Genomic DNA, 20,693 nt, shown 5'->3' with positions numbered 1-20,693 from the left:
GCACAAAGATTTTACAATTTGAGTATTTTTGCAGATTAATTAAAAATTCTTTCCTGAATATCCTCTGTTTTACTATTTGTATTTTTGGGGGGTAATACATGGAGCATTACGAATAAAACAGTTCGATCGGCTTGATGGGAGGCAGTGATTTATAATGCATTTTACCTTTCACAGAGCATCATGATACATTGGCAGCCCCCTCCTGCAGGAACACACAATGGTCAAATCACAGGCTACAAAATTCGCTACCGTAAAGCATCTCGTAAGAGTGAGGTAACAGAGAGCATTGGTGGGACACAACTTTTTCAGCTAATTGAAGGTAAGCTATTTTACATCATTTAGTTAAAACTGAAAAAAGTCACAATTATCCCCAAGCTCCTGTTATCAGGAGCTGAGTAGGTCCTGCTTGTTCCTGGGAATGGCAGGTTTGGGAACAAGATTCCATACACTCCTAGCATTTATAGGTGACCTGAAAATGTGCTTTACATGAGCTAATTGTGGTAAGTTTGGAGGCAGCATGGGACAGCAGGTAGGGCAGGACTGAAGTCATGACCTGAGTTCTGTTCCTAATTCTGCCATTGGATTGCTGTGTGTACTGGACAACTCCCTTAAATCATCTGTGTCTCAGTTTCCTTATCTGCAAAGTGGAACCTTGGTAAAGGATTTTGAGATCCTTGGTTGAAAAGTGCTAATGTACTCTTTTTATTGTTGATAGAATTGTATATGTACATCATATAACAAAAGTAATCAGGACACTCAACACATAAGTGATTCTAAATGTTTTGTTCATTTTTTAAACTCTGAAGTCACAACTAGCCAGCCACTGTTTTTGCTATAAGATAAAATAATTAGAGCCCTGCAAATCTGTGGATATCCACTTTATATCTGCAGACCATGTTTGCAGATCAGATGTGTATACAAATTTTGTATCCACACAGGGCTCTAAAAATAATAGCCTAACTAGATGAACACACACTTAAAATGGGCAGTTGCATGATTTGTTCCCAGATCTGCCAGCTCCGTGCACAGTGAGTTTCAGTGGTGCTGTGGGGCTCGAGAATGGAGCAGGACCTCTTCTATTTAGGGCACGTAAAGCCAAACCAAACTACACTTGGAAACACTTGTTTTGTTTTAGTCCCATCATACCCTTGTCATTAAGGAAATTTAGCATGCAACCCATATCATTAGTACATGTAAATGGGCTCTGTCAGAACAATCTGAATTCTGTAAACTTAACATCAGTTGACAGGTCAATGGAAAATTTTCAGAGGAATGGTATTCCTTTAAAAATAGCATTCACAATCCAGACTTTACTATTTTCATATAACAGAATTCTGTAAAGTGGAGCTGATTAGAAATTGTTTATAAACAAAACTGAAATTGAGTGCTCTGAATAGTGCAAATACAAAAATACAAGAAATAAATTCTAAACATTTATTATAATAAACGAAAATGTGAATAATGAAGGTGATGTTGAACTGGTTTTTAACTCTAGTGTTCATTTAAAAATTAGCTGATCTGTGAAACTAATACAACTTTAGTTGTACCACAAAGATTTTATGCTCGGGGGATTTTAAATCTTGTTTTTTGTTTTTTCCGTGGATTGTTTCCTCCAAGATGTAACATGATCCTTTGAATCCTGGGTTTTTTAAGGCTCTTTGGATACCATCTTGAATTCTTAGCTCCCACTACATAGGAATTGCCACACTGGATTAGACCAGTGGTCCATCTAATTCAGTATCTTGTCTGTGACACTGATCTGTACCAGATGTTTCAGAGGCAGGTGCAAGAAATCCCATAATGGACAAGTATGGAATAATTGCTCACAGAGGAAGTGTTTTTCAAACCATGCCATAAAGGTTTATGTTCCTTATTTAAAATACCTTAAATGGCACAGTGGTGGGTTTGGGGGGTAACTGTGGATGCTCTTATTCATATGTATGTTTGATAAAGGTATATATTAACTATTACAGTGTATCTTACCATTGCTTTGGTTATAGCTTATAGATGTTTATCTAAGAAGAAAAGGAGTACTTGTGGCACCTTAGAGACTAACCAATTTATTAGACCATAAGCTTTCGAGAGCTCACGAAAGCTTATGCTCTAATAAATTGGTTAGTCTCTAAGGTGCCACAAGTACTCCTTTTCTTTTTGCGAATACAGACTAACACGGCTGTTACTCTGAAACCTATCTAAGAAGAATAATTCACTTCCTACATACTTTGATCACTCAATAGTTGGCACTGAATGCAGAAGGTTAGTTATAGAAATGTGGAGGTTTCTGTTGTGCAGACAAAGGGCTACTAGCATGAAAAGCAAAGTCTTTCATTTATCAGCTGGCTATATATGTTACACACGACGTTCATGCTGTTCTGCCAGTGACCTACAGGGAAGGTCTCCAGAGCGCCATAGTCCTGGGTGTCTGCTGTCACAGTCTGGCTGCTACACAATAATTTGTGTCAATTTCACTTACTGGAGTCTCACTGCAAGTAGTGCTGATTTCCATTCCTGACCTCAGGTTTTGCTCAACAGCAGTCTCAGGGGTGAAAGGTCAAAACATAGTGCACTTAACTCACTGGCTACGTTTCAGGCTTGACCCATGCGATGTCACAACAGCAGCTACAGTGTGTTCATCCACTCATTTAGTTTTGCATTAACAAGCTTTTACTGTCAAAGTCTGATGGTGAGATTCTTGATGTTTTAATTAGAAATTGTGATTCTTTGATCACCGTTAGAGCTCCTATTTTAGTAACTTGTATATTATTTTTATATTAGGTCTTGAGCGAGGTACAGAATATAGTTTCCGTGTGGCTGCCTTAACAAGCAATGGTACAGGACCAGCTACTGATTGGATATCAGCAGAAACTTTTGAGAGTGATCTAGATGGTAAGGAGCATAAGCATGTTTCTGACTTTAAAGACCTCAAAATTCATGGACCAGGGTAACTACAAAATTTGGCAGACCTTTTTCCAAAGCAAACATAATTTTGCTCCATTGTGTTTACTATATTCTAATTGCACAACAGGACACATGTATTTTATTTATATATAATTTTAGTAGTAGTCACTAATGTAATAAAATTCCTGTCAAGAAATTGGCCTGAAAACTGAAGATGTAAATACTGCTCCTTTACTTTCAGTTCTATGTATTGTGCTGCCTTCCCCACTAAATAATACCTAATTACAGGGTGCCAATGTCAATTATGAATTATTCAATGTCTATTGAAAAGAAATAATGTAATTGGGTACATGACTTTAATCCTCCACATGTTTTCACCCTGCAAAAGTGGGAAAAAAGTTGTTCCTTGAGGCAAGCAAAAGTGTGATCATATACTCATCATTTATACAGCAGGCTAGTGTTTTATGAAGCAAATAAGACACAGTGCATGCCCCAAAGAATTCCAGTCTAATGCCCCAATCTTCAAAGGTCCAGCGCTTTGGCAGACTGCTCTGCTTAGGGCAGGGGTGGCCAACTACATGCAGCTCTTCAGAAGTTAATATGCAGCTCCTTGTATTGGCACCAACTCCGGGGCTGGAGCTACAGGCGCCAACTTTCCAGTGTGCTGAGGGGTGCTCACTGCTCAACCCCTGGCTCTGCCCCAGGCCCTGCCCCCACTCCACCCCTTCTCACCCCCTCCCCTGTGCCTCCCCCCCAGAGCCTCTTGCATGCCACGAAACAACTGATCGGGAGGGAGGGGGAGCTGATGGGGGGCTGCTGACATATTACTGTGGCTCTTTGGCAATGTATATTGGTAAATTTTGGCTCCTTCTCAGGCTCAGGTTGGCCACTCCTGGCTTAGGGGGTGTCTTGTTGACTGCAGTGGGGCTGTGTGTGTTCAGCAGTCTGCCCACAAGTTGTACATTGCAGGTTGAGGCCTAACTATAATTGTGGTGAAATGAATGGGAAGCACAAAGACTTAGTAGACAAGGGAAAAATGTGGACGAAGGTAACAATAATAGGATTATGTTACGTACTTAGGTACTTATGTACTTAGATTCACACCCTGGTGACAGGCTGTTTCTTCTTCTAAACTTCTTTCTCTCTCACCCCTTTCTTCTTTATAGTAGAGAGAGGGTAAGAGGGCATTTGACTGAAAATGATAACTATTTGGGGTCTTACGGAAGAACCGAGGTTGATTTTCAAAGTAGTCTAGGGAATTTAGACCCATATCATCTTCTATTTGAAATTAAATCCTCTAGATGGTTTTAAAAATCCTATCCTGCATGTCTAGGAGGGATTTGAATGAGGAAAGATGGTTTAGTTGGGGCTATCCAGAATCTGACCAACTGCAGTTGAGTTTGGTAAGAAGCAAACTGTGTTTGTTTTTTTTAAAAGTGTCACTTCATCATTTCATACAAGAACTCTTAGACACTGCATTCAGTGACAGTGTAAGAGAATATCTTGAAAAACAGAGGTGAGTAAGGATAACCAGTGTGACCTCATCAATGAATGTGAGGCTGTACTTAACTAATCTGCTGACGTTATTTGACGATATATAGCTGCCATGATAGGTAAGGGGAATTCAGTAGGTGCACTATATTTTAGATTTTCAAAAAGTATGTAGCAGGTTCCACATTGGAGACTAATGGCTAAGGTAAAGAGTCACAAACTAGCAGGCAACCTTAGGGAGCTGGAGAAAACACTGCCTTTCCTAGCTCAAACAAGAGGTAGCCACAGACAGAAATTTCAGTTTAGAAAGTGGTTATGAATAGAGTCCTTGGATCAGTTTTAATAATCGGTTAATCTTTTTTTGCATTTCTCTTTTTTCTCTTTATCACCTTCCTTTTTATTCCTCCTTTTTTGTTTAAAGCAGCCGTATACTCTGCTCACCTTGGCTTGTGAAAGATTCTCTTGTATAAGACAATATTATGACAGTGTAGTGCCACCATAATGGAGTGGGGTGGCTGTGGCACCTCTGCACCCGTCTGATCTCCAGTTGATGTAATGGCCCCTGTACACTGTTGTGAGAGGTTTAGAATGGACTGAGTTTGTACAATTTAATCTCTCATTTTTAGCACTGTATTAATGTAGCTTTTTGCATTTAATAATTGTGAATTTTAATTGACCAGTAATATTAGATGGAGACCATAAGCCCTCTAGGTTAGCCAGGCCAATAAGCATGTTATGAGCTGACATCCTGATCAGTGAAGTTGGTTGCATATTTTCAATAAATAAAGCACAGTTCATTAAGCGAGAAACCCTGCAGGCAGGAGACAGCAGAACTAGCAGAATTGATTTTTTGTTTGTGTGAACCTAATATTAATCCATCTTATCTTTTATTTGGAATATTTAACATCTGCCACTGCAGGTTCCACTGGATGGAGAAAGTAATGCAAATAAAAAGCAGCTATTTTTCCTTTACTTTCAAGCAATTTAGTTAAAGGTGCAGACATATATATTAAGTTTGTTTAGTTGCTTATATTTCAATTAACAATGGTGGTAAAAGCCCTTCATTAAAATTACTTTGATGCTATTCTTCTGATAGTGCTGTGGAAATCCATCTGAACTCAGCTACACAGTTTTGATCGATTTGATTGGATCCTGATTGGGTGTTTGCTCTGTTCAGACCCTTAATGTGGATTCCACAGGTGCTCATTTCTGATGATGTCTCAGCAGTAAGACTGCATGCAGTGGGCTCATAACTAAACCAGTGAGGTGCTGCAGATTTATAAGAGTATTAAACATCAGCCACATAGTCACAATATGTCTGTGTACTTGCTTTGGTAAATAAAGGGGGCTTATAGATTTAAAGAGGGACTACTAACCTAGAGTCCACTGGACAAATCACAAGTGATTTATGTAGCAAATTTAATAACTTCTTACAGGCAGTTGTTAAAGCTATAAAATTGTCTCCTTAATTCTACAGTAAAGTTATAATCTTTTTGCTATGTCATCAGTCTGTTGTCATGGAAATACTTTGATGCCAAAAAGTCAGCAATGTGACTGTGCTGCAGTTACATACATAAGAAGAAAATGGTTAGTGAGGATGGAGTGGGGTAAATCCTTTATTTTAAGCAAATTTTGGAAAACTGCAAAGTGGCAAGGAAAATAAACAAAAGCCAGAAAGTTAAATGGATTTGTCTCTGTCGGTAATATTTTGCTCCAGTGTAAAAGTTCTCCTTTAAGAAAAGTACTAGAAGTATGAATTTCTGTATATATTGGAATATAAAAGTCGGTTAATTTTAGTTTACTATATAGAGGGGTTGTTTTTTCTTTCTTTTTTTCTGTTATAACAAGACCTGCCTTTTTGGTAGTTAAAATTACCATATTTGGATTTTCAGTTTTCATTTATCTTTTTACTTTCTGCTGCAATGCACAGATGAATAACTGGAATTTTGTCACTCTTTGCAGCCCTTGTTTTTGAGCACTAACAGAGAAAAAATGTAAGTGGGGTTTCCTAAAAATATTAGCGTTGCTCTGTGGCAGCACAAGGGGTTAAGAATACTTGTAAGAATACTTGGTTTGCATTTTTCTTTTTTGTAACAGAAACTCGTGTTCCTGAAGTTCCAAGCTCCCTACATGTTCGTCCACTTGTTACAAGTATTGTAGTGAGCTGGACTCCTCCTGAAAACCAGAACATTGTGGTAAGAGGATATGCTATAGGGTATGGCATTGGCAGTCCTCATGCACAGACTATCAAAGTGGACTACAAACAACGCTATTACACCATTGAGAACTTGGGTGAGGAAAATTCACTAACATTGTTTTCTAAATTTTAATTCTGATTTGTATCGGTATTTTCCAAGTCACAGCTTAAAATAAAAATAAGGAACTGTGTTTTTCAAAGATTCTTCCATTATGAAGTGTAGCATGGCCAGCAGTCACCACCACGGTGCCTCCTGCTGGTCATCTGAGAATTAGCTCAGTTCCAGCCTCAGAGTGCCTCCTGCTGGTGCCTGCTTCCTTCTGATCTCCACCACTTATAGCACTTCAGACCCCGCATCCCTCCTGGACCCCGGTGCCCCTTACCTTGGGGTTCTGCCCCACAGCAATGCCCCCACACTCTGAGTCTCCCCTCCCTGGGGAACCCCAATCCCCTAAGCCCACCTCGCCTCAGTTACCCACTGCCAGTCCTCATCTGGCCCCTTCCCTCAGGGACAAACTGCAGTCTAAAGTGGCCACTCATCATCAGCAAAGGGGTTTGGACATGCTGCCTTTCTAGCCCCAGCTGCCTCCCCACAGCCCTAGTACCTCAGTGTTATCTCAGTTTTGCTCCAGTTAAAGATTTGGTATGAATACAGACATCCTGTAGTATGCGAAGAATTCTTGTACGGTCCGATACACAAAGCATGCTGGAAGACAAAGTCTTAGAGAAAACTCACAGTTCTAGTTTTGCTGCTTATTGGATGCATTTCTCTGTTAACAAGTAAAGCAGTGAGTGAAGTATAGAGAAACTAGAGGCAGGAAATAGAAGTAACAATTTGCAATGAGAAATTGCACTAAAACTACATGTGAATTTTTCTTCCATCAGATCCAAGTTCCCACTATGTCATAACTCTGAAAGCATTTAACAATGTTGGTGAAGGAATCCCACTCTATGAGAGTGCAGTGACCAGGCCTCATACAGGTAAAGGGCAATGTTTGCCTTCTTTTAATTTATTGTTTACACATAGCTGAAAATTATAGCCTTGAGTCCCAGAAAGCAATCAAAGACATGAGAAAATGCATAATGCAATAGAGTTTTATTCTCTTATGATATCAGATATTCTCTGTGTCCTAAACTGGTTCACATTATTGCCTTTGTGGTTAACTTCAATTGTTAAGCCAACTATTAAACTACCCAAAACTGTATGTTTGGTTTTGGTTTTAAATTCTAGAGTTTACCCTGCAAAAACTTACAAATGTTCTGATTTCAGTATGTGGCTATAACTGTATAGCGCAGATGATACATGCACAATTTGAAAAATCTGGCTCTAATTTTTTCCTTTTATGGATGTCTCAGAAAAAGTATAGCATTTATCTGTGAAGCTGAGACACTGATTATAATGCATGCATTCTCTGTATGATGTGTTTAGGTCTTGTTTTGCAGTAACTAAATTAAATGAGGCATTAGGATAATGTTTTTCATCTTGTAATAAACTGATAATAAACCTGATATTATCTTGGGCTTTAAGCAGAGTAATCCATTAGCCTCTGAGTTGCTGTTGCCCTGTGTCTCGTTCTGCTTCTTGGCATTGCTAACATTGTGTAGCATTTTGGCCTTGTTTTAAGAGATGATCCATCAGATGTGAACATTGTTGTGAGTTTAATCTTTCTTTTGAAGACCAAGAATTCTGCTAGGTTTTCTAGAGTACCTTGGTGTTTGAATTCCCTGAATCACTATTTCATATAACATATAGATTTTTTTCCCAAAATGCTCTGAAAGATGATAGTTCTCCAGTAATCTTGAATGAAACACTAATTACTTATCCCTAAGAAGTCCATCTTGTTCTTCTCATATCATTGCTTTCTGGAGAAGAAATAAGTGGATGTTTTTGAGGCAAATAAAGCCAAAGGTTTGAACTAGTATCTTATCCTGAAAGTACTTTATACGGTGATTGAGGTTCATAGATGTTAGTATGCTTACGTGATGAAGTGTATAGGATATTTTTATTCATAACCTTTGCATTAAAAGCAATCGGGATGGAATAATTACTTTGCTAGTCTTATGTTCCCTACTAACTCTGGCTTTTCTCTCTTTTTCTCCATTCCTCATCTTTCATTCCATTGTATAACCCTGCATTTCCTTTTTTGTTTTTGTTTACATTAAAATGCCACATTCTCCCTTTTTAATTATAATACACTACTTTTTACCCATCAATCCTCTAGACACTTCCGAAGTTGATTTATTTGTTATTAATGCTCCATACACTCCAGTGCCAGATCCCTCCCCCATGATGCCACCGGTGGGAGTTCAGGCTTCCATTCTGAGCCATGACACCATAAGGATCACTTGGGCAGACAATTCTCTGCCAAAGAATCAGAAGATCACAGATGCTCGCTACTACACGGTCCGCTGGAAAACCAACATTCCTGCAAACACGAAATACAAGGTACTGGAAGCTGAACAACATCAACACAGTTGGTACAATTTAATGAACACAGATTCAGTGCTCCGTTTAGTGTTAATTGCAATTTGAGGGCTGAGGTATTTGCTGAGCAAGCAGTTTAGATTTGGGTCCAATTGAATTTGACATGAATGGACTCCCATTTACAATAATATCCCTCAGTTTAGTAATCAGTTTAAAGGTTTTTATAAACTTGATCTAACTGGACATTTTGGGGTCTATTTTTCTGACAATAGTTCTGTATAATATGGAGTGTTATATGTGAGTAGATAGAAGAATAATCTCCTTTTTGGGGTGAAGGTAGGGGGAGGAAGACACTTGCAGGATTAATTTCCTCTGCTGGAGTTTGGATGCTAAAGAATATAGACTTTGTATTCTTCATTTGGCCTTGGCATAAACTGCTTGCGTGAAGGACGTGAGCTCACCTTTGTGGGGCCAGTAGCACAGTAACACTGTGTATGCTACTACTGGGTTCTCTTCAAACAGTAGTGATGGGAATCTAAATTAATGGGGTGAGTCAAACTGAAAGATATTTACCCTACTTCATGTAAATGGAAAAAGACAAGCCTTTCGGGTCATACTAAGTTGATGATAAAAACTATTTTTATGGCGGTGATTGTGTAAAAATGTATAACTATTCCATTATGGCATTCCCTGCTTCTCAGATTTTTCTGCATATACCATACCAAAGGCAGTTGATTTCAAGACTTCTTTGGACTAACAGTTTCTTGAAGGCCTGAAAATGCTGACTGTACATTGCAAGATAGAAATGAGCCTCAAAGGAAATGGTTATTACATTTGCCAGTTAATGGAGCTTCTTTTATGCTCCTTTACAGAGCAATCTTATTACAAACCACAAATATGATATTGATATGAAAAGATACATGGTTTCTGTGTTACGCCTCTAAAGGCAAGTATTATTTATGAATCCACATTCCTGAGTCATGTGCACTGGGCATCTCGGGAGCCATTTATACAGTGCTTGTAGGTTCATGAGTTAAGACCCTATTGAAGATAGCTCACGAAAGCTTATGCTCAAATAAATTTGTTAGTCTCTAAGGTGCCACAAGTCCTCCTTTTCTTTTTGCAGTACTATATTAATTGCTCCCATAATGCTCTGTGCTGGTGACCAGATGACTCAGGAGCATGGATTCATAAGTAATTGACCAAACATAATACATAATAATGAAATAAAATTGTTCAAAATTCCTCAATGCAAAGTGTTTGCCTCAGAACACATAAGCATTAGACCCATTTGGGTTGCCATCGTCATCTATCCCAGAGCATTAACAGTCTGTGCACTGTTTGTTTTTTCTCTGCTTCAGCCACGTATTCTTTACTGTTTTATGGAGAAGTAACAACTACTAATTTTCAGCCCAAAGGGACTCTTGAGCAGTCCTGTCAGCCAGATCCTTGGTAGTCTTAATGAATATGAATTGATGAATGTGCATTGTTGCCAAGCCCATTTCCAGTGACCTTATTATTAAGTGAACATATTAGGGGCTATCAGTCTCAGTGGAGTTCTCATAGGTTCTCTGTCAGACTAATTGCCACTGACCAACCAAGTATTGAAGATATCTGACTTGGAAGTCTGACCCGCTGGATGCAGTGTTTGCATGGCACTTCCATTTCACAATTTCTGGCTGAGGAGGTTCAGAATTCTGACAAGCTTCTAAGGAAAAACATACCTTGTCCCTTATCAAAGTAACCCTGTGCAGTTCATCCCATTAGGAATCAGAAGCTGTCTTCCGAATCTGCAGTTTCAGAAGAATTTTCTTATTATGCCAAGTTCCACAATAGTGTCTGCCCACGGAGGGTCATTAAGTGTAATTTTGTTGTCTCAGCACATCTCATGTGTTCAGCTCTAAGTCAATGATAGATTCTTCCCTTATACATCTCAAGATGGGATTCCAAGAAGTTGTGTAGATCCCATACTGCTGATCCCTTTTCAGGAAGGAGCTAGGACATCCATCAGTTAGGTGGCAGTGCCTATGTCTTAGGTGACCCCAGCATGCAAATCAAGATGATATATAAAGCTTTTTCCTACGGTTATGGAGAATAGCTTTTAGGCCTCCAGTAGATCCATCACCAGATCTGTTCCTATTTCTGAGTACCTTTAATGACTCACGTTACGGATTTGCAATTACCTCAATCCTGATGCCTCCAGTGCTGCAGATGTTCAAGCCAGTGTGTCACCCATCAGTGTTTCACCCATTGCAGCTAACTGCATGTTGATACAGTCCATTCATAACTTGCTGGTTTTGATTCCCCCTCATATGTTGAAATTGTAGAAAATATTTAGAACAAGATGAGTTTGTAAACCTCGAATAGGAGTTCTGTGATTACAAATCCAGGAACCCTCTTTTTCCGAGTTTTTATGTAAGGTAACTATGAAGAGCTTTGTGGCACTAGAACAGATAGGAAGTATCTCCTGAAGCTGAAGTATTCTACCTGCTGCCAACCAAGAGGATGCATTGGTTTGACATGTCAGAGAGCATTTTTCAAATTTTCTTTGCTGCTTGAATGCAGTTGTCCTACACACAAAGTGCATTCATCAGATGGTGGGTTCCAAATAAGTAAATCACTTATTTCTGGAGTTTAGATCTTTTAGAAACCTATAGAAGGAAAATAAATTTTATCCTGCAAAAATCTATCATATATAATTATAGTACTAGTTAAGCAATATTTAGTATCATGGGATATCACTGCCACCTTCTTAAAACAGTAAAAGAAACAAAACAGTGAATGAAATTGAAAGTATATCAGGCCACTCCAGTTTGTCTCCTTGGCCTTGTATTGTGTGAAAGGGCATTCAATGAAACTGAAAGGCAGGCACCAAATTTAAAATAGACAGAAGAAAATTCTTCTTTACACAGTGCACAATTAACCTGTAAAACTCATACCTGCCAGGTGTGACTGAGGCCAAGAGCTTAATAGGATTCAAAAAAGAATTAAACATATATATGAATAAAGAAGAATATCCATGTTTACTCTGGCGAGGGGGGAAAAGTATAAAGTTTATTAACCCTGCTGTTTCAGGGTATGACTTGCCTTATGGGGGAAGATTATTACCTAATTGTCCAGATCAGAGTGTCTTGTTCCTCTGAAGCATCTTGCACTTGCTACTGTCAGAGGTTAGATACTGGGCTAGATGGATCATGGATATGATCCTCTATGGCACTTACTGTGTAAAGCTGATGAAAACCACTTTTGAATATGTGGTTTCATATTAGCTCAAGTACTACCAATGGAGGATTGCTTATTTTTTTAAGTGGCAGTCAGTAAACAATTACAAGGGACTATTAACCTCTAGGTTGCAATAACTGCTCCACCCAAGATTAAATTTTCTTAAAAGTAGGTTGCTTTGCCTATGCATCTAATATTTCTTGGTAAGACTGATTAAAATTGAAATTTCTGACAGTCATTTCCCCTGTCTTTATTCTTTCTCTCCTTCATACTTAGGGCCCTATCAAATTCATGGTCCATTTTGGTCAATTTCATGGACATAGGATTTTAAAAATCATAAATGTCATGATTTCAGCTATTTAAATCTGAAATTTCAGAATGTAGGGGTCCTGACCCAAAAAGAAGTTGTTGTGGGGTAGCAAGGTTATTGTGGGGGGCTTGGGGTACTGCCACCTTTACTTCTGCACTGCTGCTACGGGCGGCCCTGCCTTCAGAGCTGGGCAGCTGAAAAGCGGCAGCTGCTGGCTGGGAGCCCAGCTCTGACGGCAGAGCCACCGCAAGCATCAGTGCAGAAATAAGGATGGCATGGTATGGTATTGCCACCCTTACTTCTGCGCTGCTGCCTGCAGAACTGGGCCCTCAGTCAGCAGCTGCCACTCTCCAGGCACCCAGCTCTGAAAGCAGTGCAGAAGTAAAGGTGGCTATGCCACGACCACCTTAAAATAACCTTGTGACCCCCATGCAACTCCCTTCTGGGTCAGGACCCCCAATTTGAGAAACACTGGTCTCCCCTGTGAAATCTGTATCGTATAGGATAAAAACACACAAAAGACCAGATTTCGTGGTCCGTGGCGCGTTTTTCATGGCCGTGAATTTGGTAGGGCCCTATTCATACTGATCCTGATGAAACCGAACTAGTCAAATCCAAAAATAGCTTTTCATTTCTTTGAACATTCAAAGCACTCTATGTGACTCCAAGTTTCATTTGGCAAATAGAAATTTTCTTGATCTTTTACTGGGATAATTTTAAAAGGTTTCATTGTACACTTTACATCAGAAATGCGAGTGTTATTGCCTTTACACTTCTATGTCCTTTTCATTAGAATGGTATTCTCTCATTATTTTCAAGGAATGTGACTTAATAGATAATCTTTACCTTTAGTAAAAGAAACATTATCTCTAAGTAAAATTTTCTGAAGGTAGCAATTATTTATGGATATATAGTCACATTGTCCAGTTTTGAAGTTGCCAGTCATTTCATTCTGCTTTTAGATTAGCAGTAGATCCAAATAAGGAACCAGGTATATTTATGTATGCATCAGGTATACTATTTATACTCAAGCCACGTACAGTACATACTGGACAGTTTAGCCCAAAGGCAAAAATGGTGACTAAATGAGTCATATTTCTGATTACCTGTGCCGGAGGCTATGTGTGATTTAGGAAAGTCTGTCCACAGATGGTCCTCCTTTCTGCAAACCAACATATAGGTATAGAAAATTTTTGTCCCCCCAGACAAAAAAAAATTTTTTTTGTCCCCCAGACTCTCAGAGAACCAACATTTTCAGCTAGTTTTTGAACTCTTTAGATTTTATCTTAGAATCCTAACATAACTTTTGAAAAATACTCAAATTGCAAGATGGATTTTTAATTTTAGCTTCCCTTTATCATTCTTTCCCATGGTTAGTTCATTTAATGGAACACTGTAAATTAAACACCACCAGTAGACAGCTAAAAGTCTTGCTGCATAACAAGTGTGTCCTAGACCTTATGCATTTACATTTATGGTTGACTAGTATTGAATGCTCTTGCTGATTACGAAAGGAACTTCTCGTTTCAGATAGAGTAAATGATTAATGAATTTGCATGGTAGAGCAAAAAAGAATATTGAGAGAATTAATGGCTATGGTTTTCAAGTGTTGGTGATGTTATTATAATGCTTTAGGCACTTACCTTAGACAATAGTATTTGAGACTTTGTAAATGATGTTTTTCGCTTCAGAAGTTCCTTATACTTTGTGTTTCTTTCAGACTGCAAACACAACCACCTTGAGCTATTTAGTGACCAGTTTAAAACCAAACACCTTGTATGAGTTCTCTGTGATGGTGACTAAAGGTCGAAGATCAAGTACTTGGAGTATGACAGCTCATGGGACTACCTTTGAATTAGGTATTCACTTGTGTCTTTCTGGAACTGTTCACCATTTCAACGAGATGAATAAAGTCAGTTCTACCCCAATGCTGACTTAAAATGGCAGTCCTCTGCTGTTGCTGATGTGGGATTTGGGGGTGGGGGAGAGGGCAGAGTGGGGGCAATCCTGGTATTAATATTCTTTGAAAGTCAATGAAGTGGAGATTACATAAAAGAGAGAATTGTGATCAAATTACAGAAAATAAATGGATAAAATGATCCGCAGTTAATGAATGAGAAAGAAGAGGGAGACATATGTTTCAAATATCTGAGAAATCATATCTAAATAGCAGCTACTGAGAAAAATCTTGTAATTAATAATGAAAATTTGCTAAAATTCATTAATTATAGGACAAAAATGAGATGAGACAAACTATTCTGAGAACTTTGGTGAATAGAAATGTAGTCATCAAAATCAGCCCTACATTCGTCATCTCCTCGTGAATTGCCTAGGCAGCTACCAGAACTATAGGAGCTGTAAACTGTGCTTACAAACTACAGAACTGTTGATAGTGTTACAGCTGCTGGTAGAAACTCATGCCTAATGACTATCTGTAGGTTGCAGAACCCCTCTGCCCCAGACCTGTCCCCCAGTATCTTATTTTTCACCTGCAAGATTGGTCAAAGAGCGGGGAGCATTCACTTTCTTTGTTAGCATCCAGCTATCTTCACTTTAGCTTAAATTTAGCTTTCTTAGAATCATAGAACCATAGGGTCAGAAGGGACCACCAGGCTCATCCAAGACAGAAGGTTATCCAGCCTCTTTTTGAAAACCTCTAGTGAAGGAGATTCCACAATTTTCCTTGCCAGTCTGTTCCATTGTCCTACTGTTCGTACAGTTAGGAAGTTTTTCCTGAGATTTAATCTAAATCTGCTATTCTTATTATATTTACTTTTTGGTTTATTTTACTTGTAAATACAAATAAGCCCCTGTCCAAATAGCCTTAAGGCCTTGATATCTATTAAAAAATGACATTAAAAATATGTAAAAACAAAGCGCACAAAGAGCCAGTCCAGTCTGCACAATACCATAAAGAAAGAGTGAAACCATTCACTTTGTTTAGATTTAAAGTAAAATTTTCAAAAACATCCATGTTGCTTTTGAAAATGTTATTCTTTTTTGTGGGTGTGGTTGAAATGTATCTTTGTCGTGTTAGACATCTTTGTTAGTATCAGCTTCACAGAAACTATAGTTGACCTAGTACTGAGGGTCTAAATTCTTAAGGGACTTACCTAGCTGACAGAAGCGGCAAGCAGGGCTAGGTCTAGTTATCAGGGTGATGTGTGGTGAGGCCCAAAGCAAGAGCATCTGATAACTTGGTTTTAGTGTAATATTAATCTGTCATGAACCATTAGAGTTGGAACCTAGAAGTTGCAGAAAAGTGTAAACACCTTTTAAGTAGAATTTGTATTAAAAATACAGGCAACTGAGATGTGAATCAGGGCGAAATGAAGAAAATCACTTCTCTATCCCTGACTAGTCATCTTTTCATTAGAGATATTCATAGACTTATATAGGAGGAGTCGCCAACTTTCTACTCCTTGTGTTTGTGGAGAAAACCTTGAAAGCATGACCTTAGTGCACCCAAAAGTCTCAAAAAACAGAAGACAAATAAAAAGAACTCCTAATGTATCTTTTCTTTTTTAATGTTCATGATTTAATCCAGTCTCCTGATTTTAGGTGCCTAACTGATGATTTTTGAACAGTTGGGGTTGGCAATGCTGCGTAGGACTTACTCCTCAACTACTACTGAAGAAGGGTTTGGTCTTTTTCAAGTAGTGTCCCTATGGGCGCTGCACTGTAGGAGAGCTTGGATCACTACACTGGTGATCAGAGAACTTTGCTAGTAGTGTCCGTTAGGCCTGCACATGTGCTGTCTCTCTTTGTGTGCTGTCTCTCCAGCTCGCGTTGGTTAACCCCCCTCAGTTCCTTCTCAACCACCCCAACAAGAGATGAAGTCATTAGCAGTCCATTAAGACTATCACTTAATTTTCATACCTATAGTTAGTTGGTCTACTACTAAGAGTTCTAGCTGTAGTCAACTTCTCCTTTCTTATTTTACCCTTGAAAACAAAATAAAAAATACATTAATTTCTTTAAAAAGAAAAGGAGTACTTGTGGCACCTTAGAGACGAACAAACTAAGGTGCCACAAGTACTCCTTTTCTTTTTGCAGATACAGACTAACACGGCTGCTACTCTGAAACCTGTCATTAATTTCTTTCCTGTTCTTTCTCCCCTGTTGTGGATCCTTCCCCCCAACGGGGTATGCCTGGTTTGTCGACCTCAGAAAGTGCCTCATTTGTAAAGAGACCATCCTGATTACAGACAAACACTCTCAGTACGTTCACAGGCTCGGGGAAGGCCATACACAACAGAAGTGTGGTCTTTGCCAACAACTCCAGCCAAGATCCTGCAAAGACAGAGAGCTGTGCCAGAACATCATCTTCATGGAGGCAGCTCTCCGACCCCAGTTGCCTGGTAGACATGAGCCTTCCCTACAGCATTCTACATCTAAGGGCTGGGTCAAGGAAACAGGCTGAAGATCCCTCTCATAAATCATCTAAGAAGAGAGTGGTAAGTCCCCACAGTGAGCCCCAAGATAGCTGCAATCAGTCACCATCTCACTCAATATCTTTGGCATCACCGGCATCAAGACTATCTCAGTCCAGCACCTATGGATCACAGAGACCGACAGCAACCAGAACTCCTTGACAGGCCTACAGACCCGATGGGCATGGGCACTGAGTCATCAGCCCTGAAGGACAGGGGTAACCAATCTTCTAAAAAGATGCTCCTGGTACTCAAATCCACATCAACACCACCACCGACAGCTTGCCTGACACTGGAGCAACTGGTGTGGACAAGATCCCCGTCCTCCCCGACACTACCACCTATGCCAGGACAATCAGTACCAGAAGAATCCCACCATTTCAGAGACCTCCACATGCCAGATGCACCAGAGTCCCCATCTCTCAGTACCGAGACCTTTGCACCAAGCCTCCACCAAGCACGGGAAGTATCCCCGTTGCCATGCCCCTCTGCCCTGTAGTGAGGGGTCAGACAATGAGCCAGAGGAGGTAGTGTTGCAGTACTCCTCCCAAGCTCCATATGGTGCCTACTACCAACAGAGACCCAGGATATACCCACAGATGGCCCCACAAGCACCATCCTGGTATGGACACCCATGGGTGCCACCGCCAAGCTCTATGCCACCACCATCCCAATGGCCATATTGGGACCCTTGGGTGGTGCACCGCCAGCATGCCTCTCAGTCTTCAAGCCTCGTCATAGAGGAACAGGAAGCTGGTATAGGGGAGGAAGTGACACAGAGGATCATATCCTCTTAATTTTCCTCTTCCACCATCTTTAGCAGACAACTTTTGTCTCTCCCAGGAGCTGGCAAAGAGAGTGGCAGTCATTCTTCAGATACCATTGGAGGAAGTCATGGACACCCACCATCAACTCCTTAACATCCTCTACTCTTCCTCCTCCTCAAAGATTGCCCTCCTAATTAATTAAGCCATTTTAGACCCAGAAAAGACTGTGTGGCAGACCACAGCATCTTTTTGGCACCAACCTGCAAGTAAGTGGACAAAAAATACTATGTCCCCTCTAAGGAATCTGAATTCCTATTCTCCCACCTAACACCCAACTCCATCATGGTGGACGCCGTCAACTTCCACAACCGATCACACTGTCAAGAGCTACTCTCTACAACGGGGATTGGAAGCGCCTTGACCTTTTTGGTAAAAAAGTGTATTCCTCAGCCACTGTACAATTCCGTATCGCCAACTACCAGGCCCTCATGGTGAATTATGATTACATAAATTACTCAAAAGTGAATGAATTTATTGAAAAGATGCCAGAAGCACATTGTGACCAAATTTAAGGCTATTATCCAGGAGCGCCAATTAATGGCAAAGACATCGCTGCAATCTGCCCTCGATGTGGCTGACACAGTGGCTGGGTCCATTTGCACAACTGTGGTGATGCAGAGAGTGTCATGACTCCATTTGTCAGGCTTCCTGAAAGAGGCACAGTCCACTGTTGAGGACCTTCCTTTTGAGGGCACGAAGCTTTTTGCCAAGAACACTGATGCCTCCCTTCACACCCTGAAGGACTCCAGAGCTACCCTCCGGTCACTGGGTATCTATATACGGAACAAAAGAGATGATTTAGTCGCTCATCCCAGTGTAGAACACACGTCTCAGTACCAACCACAACACCACTATGAGCTGCAAAGGAAGAAAGGAAAATTCCCTAACCACAAACCACCTGGTCCACAATCTTCGTCCCAGCTCTTTACGTCTAAGCACCACTTTTGACGAGCAGGTTAAGGTGCCATTAGACCAATCCCCCTGACTGACACAGCCGACCATGCCCATTTGGCCACTGATTGGCAGCGTTCAACAGCACCTGGGAGCGCATAACATCAGACCAATGGGTCCTAGTGATTGTTCAAACTGGGTACTTCATGCATTTTACCTCCCTACCCCTTCAACAACACCCTTCTCTGTCCCTCTTCAGGGACCCTTTTCACAAGAGTTTACTACAAGAGGTAGATTGTCTGCTATTGTTATGAGCCGTAGAACCAGTACCTCAACATCTATAAGGCAAGGGGTTCTATTCTTGTTATTTTCTAATACCCAAAAGGAAGGGAGTTTGGAGACCCATACTAGACCTCAGAGCTCTCAATAAGTTTATCATGGCTCAAAAATTCAAGATCACCTTATCAAGGATCATTCCAACACTGGAAAAGGGAGACTGGTTTTCGGCCAATGAAAATGGCCTTTCTCACAGCGATTACCTCGGCCAGGAGGATAGGGGAGATAGCAGCTCTGGTGACACATCCCCACTACATGGTATTTTTTCCAATCAAGGTTACACTCCAGTCCCATCCAAAATTCATCCCTAAGGTAACCTCCCCGTTTCACATGCATCGATTGATTCACCTTCCAATCCTCTACCGCAAGCCTCACCAAGACAACAGGGAAGCTATATTACATGTTCTAGATGTCAGGAGAACCCTGGCCTTCTACCTGGACAGGACAAAGGCCTTCAGGAAGTTCCGTAGACTTTTTCTCTCCTTTGTGGAAACATCCTAGTGCTCAGTTACAGATGACAGCACTGTGGAGCTGAAGATGGCATCGGAGGTGGAGTCCCCAGTGATCGCATAATGTTCTGTGGAGGTGTGCCCAAAGGCTATCCAAGTGGGTCTCAAATTTCATCAGATAGTGTTATCAAGTTTGCAGCATGATCCCTCCAGACTCTATTCGTACACACTCCACAAGGTCAATCTCTTCATCCATCTCCTTTTTCAAGAATGTCCCTAGCTCAGAGCTCTGTAGAGCAGCGACATGGGAGTCAGTTCACACTTTCGCAGAACACTATGCGATCACTGGGATTCCATCTCTGATGCCATCTTCGGTTTCACAGTGCTGTCATTTGTAACTGACCCGACTCCGAAGTCCTGGCCCTCCAGAAGGGGTACTGCTTGGGAGTGACCTACAGTCGAGCATCCATAGGGACACTATTCAAAGAAAAAGAACTTAATCACCTTGTATGGTAACTGTGGTTCTTCGAGATGTGTCCCCCTGCAGGTGCTCCACAATCCACCCTCCTTCCCTCTACTTCAGAGTTCTTGTCTATGACTCTGTTGTAGAGAAGGAACTGAGGGGCATTAGCTCATGCACACCAGCTATACTTGTGGTGCAGCACAAGGAGAGACGGTGCATGTGCAGGCCCAGTGAACACTGCTACTGAAGTTCTCTGATCAGCCGCGCAGGGACACAAGCACACCTACAGAGGAGCAACCGCAAGGACCCACATCTCGAAGAACCATCGTTACTGCACAAGATGAGTAACTTCTTGTTGTAGTTCAAACACAGGCCTGGAAAACGGAAACCTCCTGAGTTCTAGTCTTGACGGTGTTCCTGGTTTGCTCATCCTAGCCTTATCTAAGGTTGATTCGTGCTTAGCTTAAGTTCATCCGTATTCCGTAGAGCACTTGAACATCTTTGGTGGTTTGTTGAATTGGGGCAGTAGTCACTAATCTTTGAGCCTCACTTCCCCCATCTCTACAGTGGGGATAATAATACTTAGTAACCTAACACAGGGGATGACAGGAGGATTAATCACCAGTAGGTAACATACATAAAGCACTTTGAACAGGAAAAGCACTGTGACAACACTAATTAGGACTGTTACTGAATTCAGTTTCCATGGCAGATATAGTTTGCTAAAAATTACATAATTAGAAGTCTGTTT

At 40.6% G+C, this 20,693-nt stretch overlaps 1 protein-coding gene across 12 annotated transcripts in view; it reads left to right on the top strand.

Moving 5' to 3' along the window:
* NEO1 (neogenin 1) overlaps positions 1-20,693 on the top strand; it is a 516,517-nt gene that overhangs the window by 443,131 nt on the left and 52,693 nt on the right. For 9 of the 12 annotated variants that reach the window (XM_073363101.1, XM_073363105.1, XM_073363098.1 and 6 more), the window contains exons 13-18: positions 175-319; positions 2,776-2,886; positions 6,487-6,681; positions 7,472-7,567; positions 8,809-9,032; positions 14,264-14,402. In XM_073363101.1, the coding sequence (XP_073219202.1) occupies positions 175-319; positions 2,776-2,886; positions 6,487-6,681; positions 7,472-7,567; positions 8,809-9,032; positions 14,264-14,402 (910 nt within the window). The remainder of the gene's footprint in view (positions 1-174; positions 320-2,775; positions 2,887-6,486; positions 6,682-7,471; positions 7,568-8,808; positions 9,033-14,263; positions 14,403-20,693) is intronic. The other 3 variants (XM_073363103.1, XM_073363099.1, XM_073363097.1) reach the window with 1 other exon arrangement.

The sequence above is a fragment of the Lepidochelys kempii genome, chromosome 10 (assembly GCF_965140265.1).
Source record: "Lepidochelys kempii isolate rLepKem1 chromosome 10, rLepKem1.hap2, whole genome shotgun sequence".
NCBI lineage: Eukaryota > Metazoa > Chordata > Testudines > Cheloniidae > Lepidochelys > Lepidochelys kempii.
Note: the sequence above shows the minus strand (reverse complement) of the source record. Positions and strands in the feature narration are given on the sequence as shown.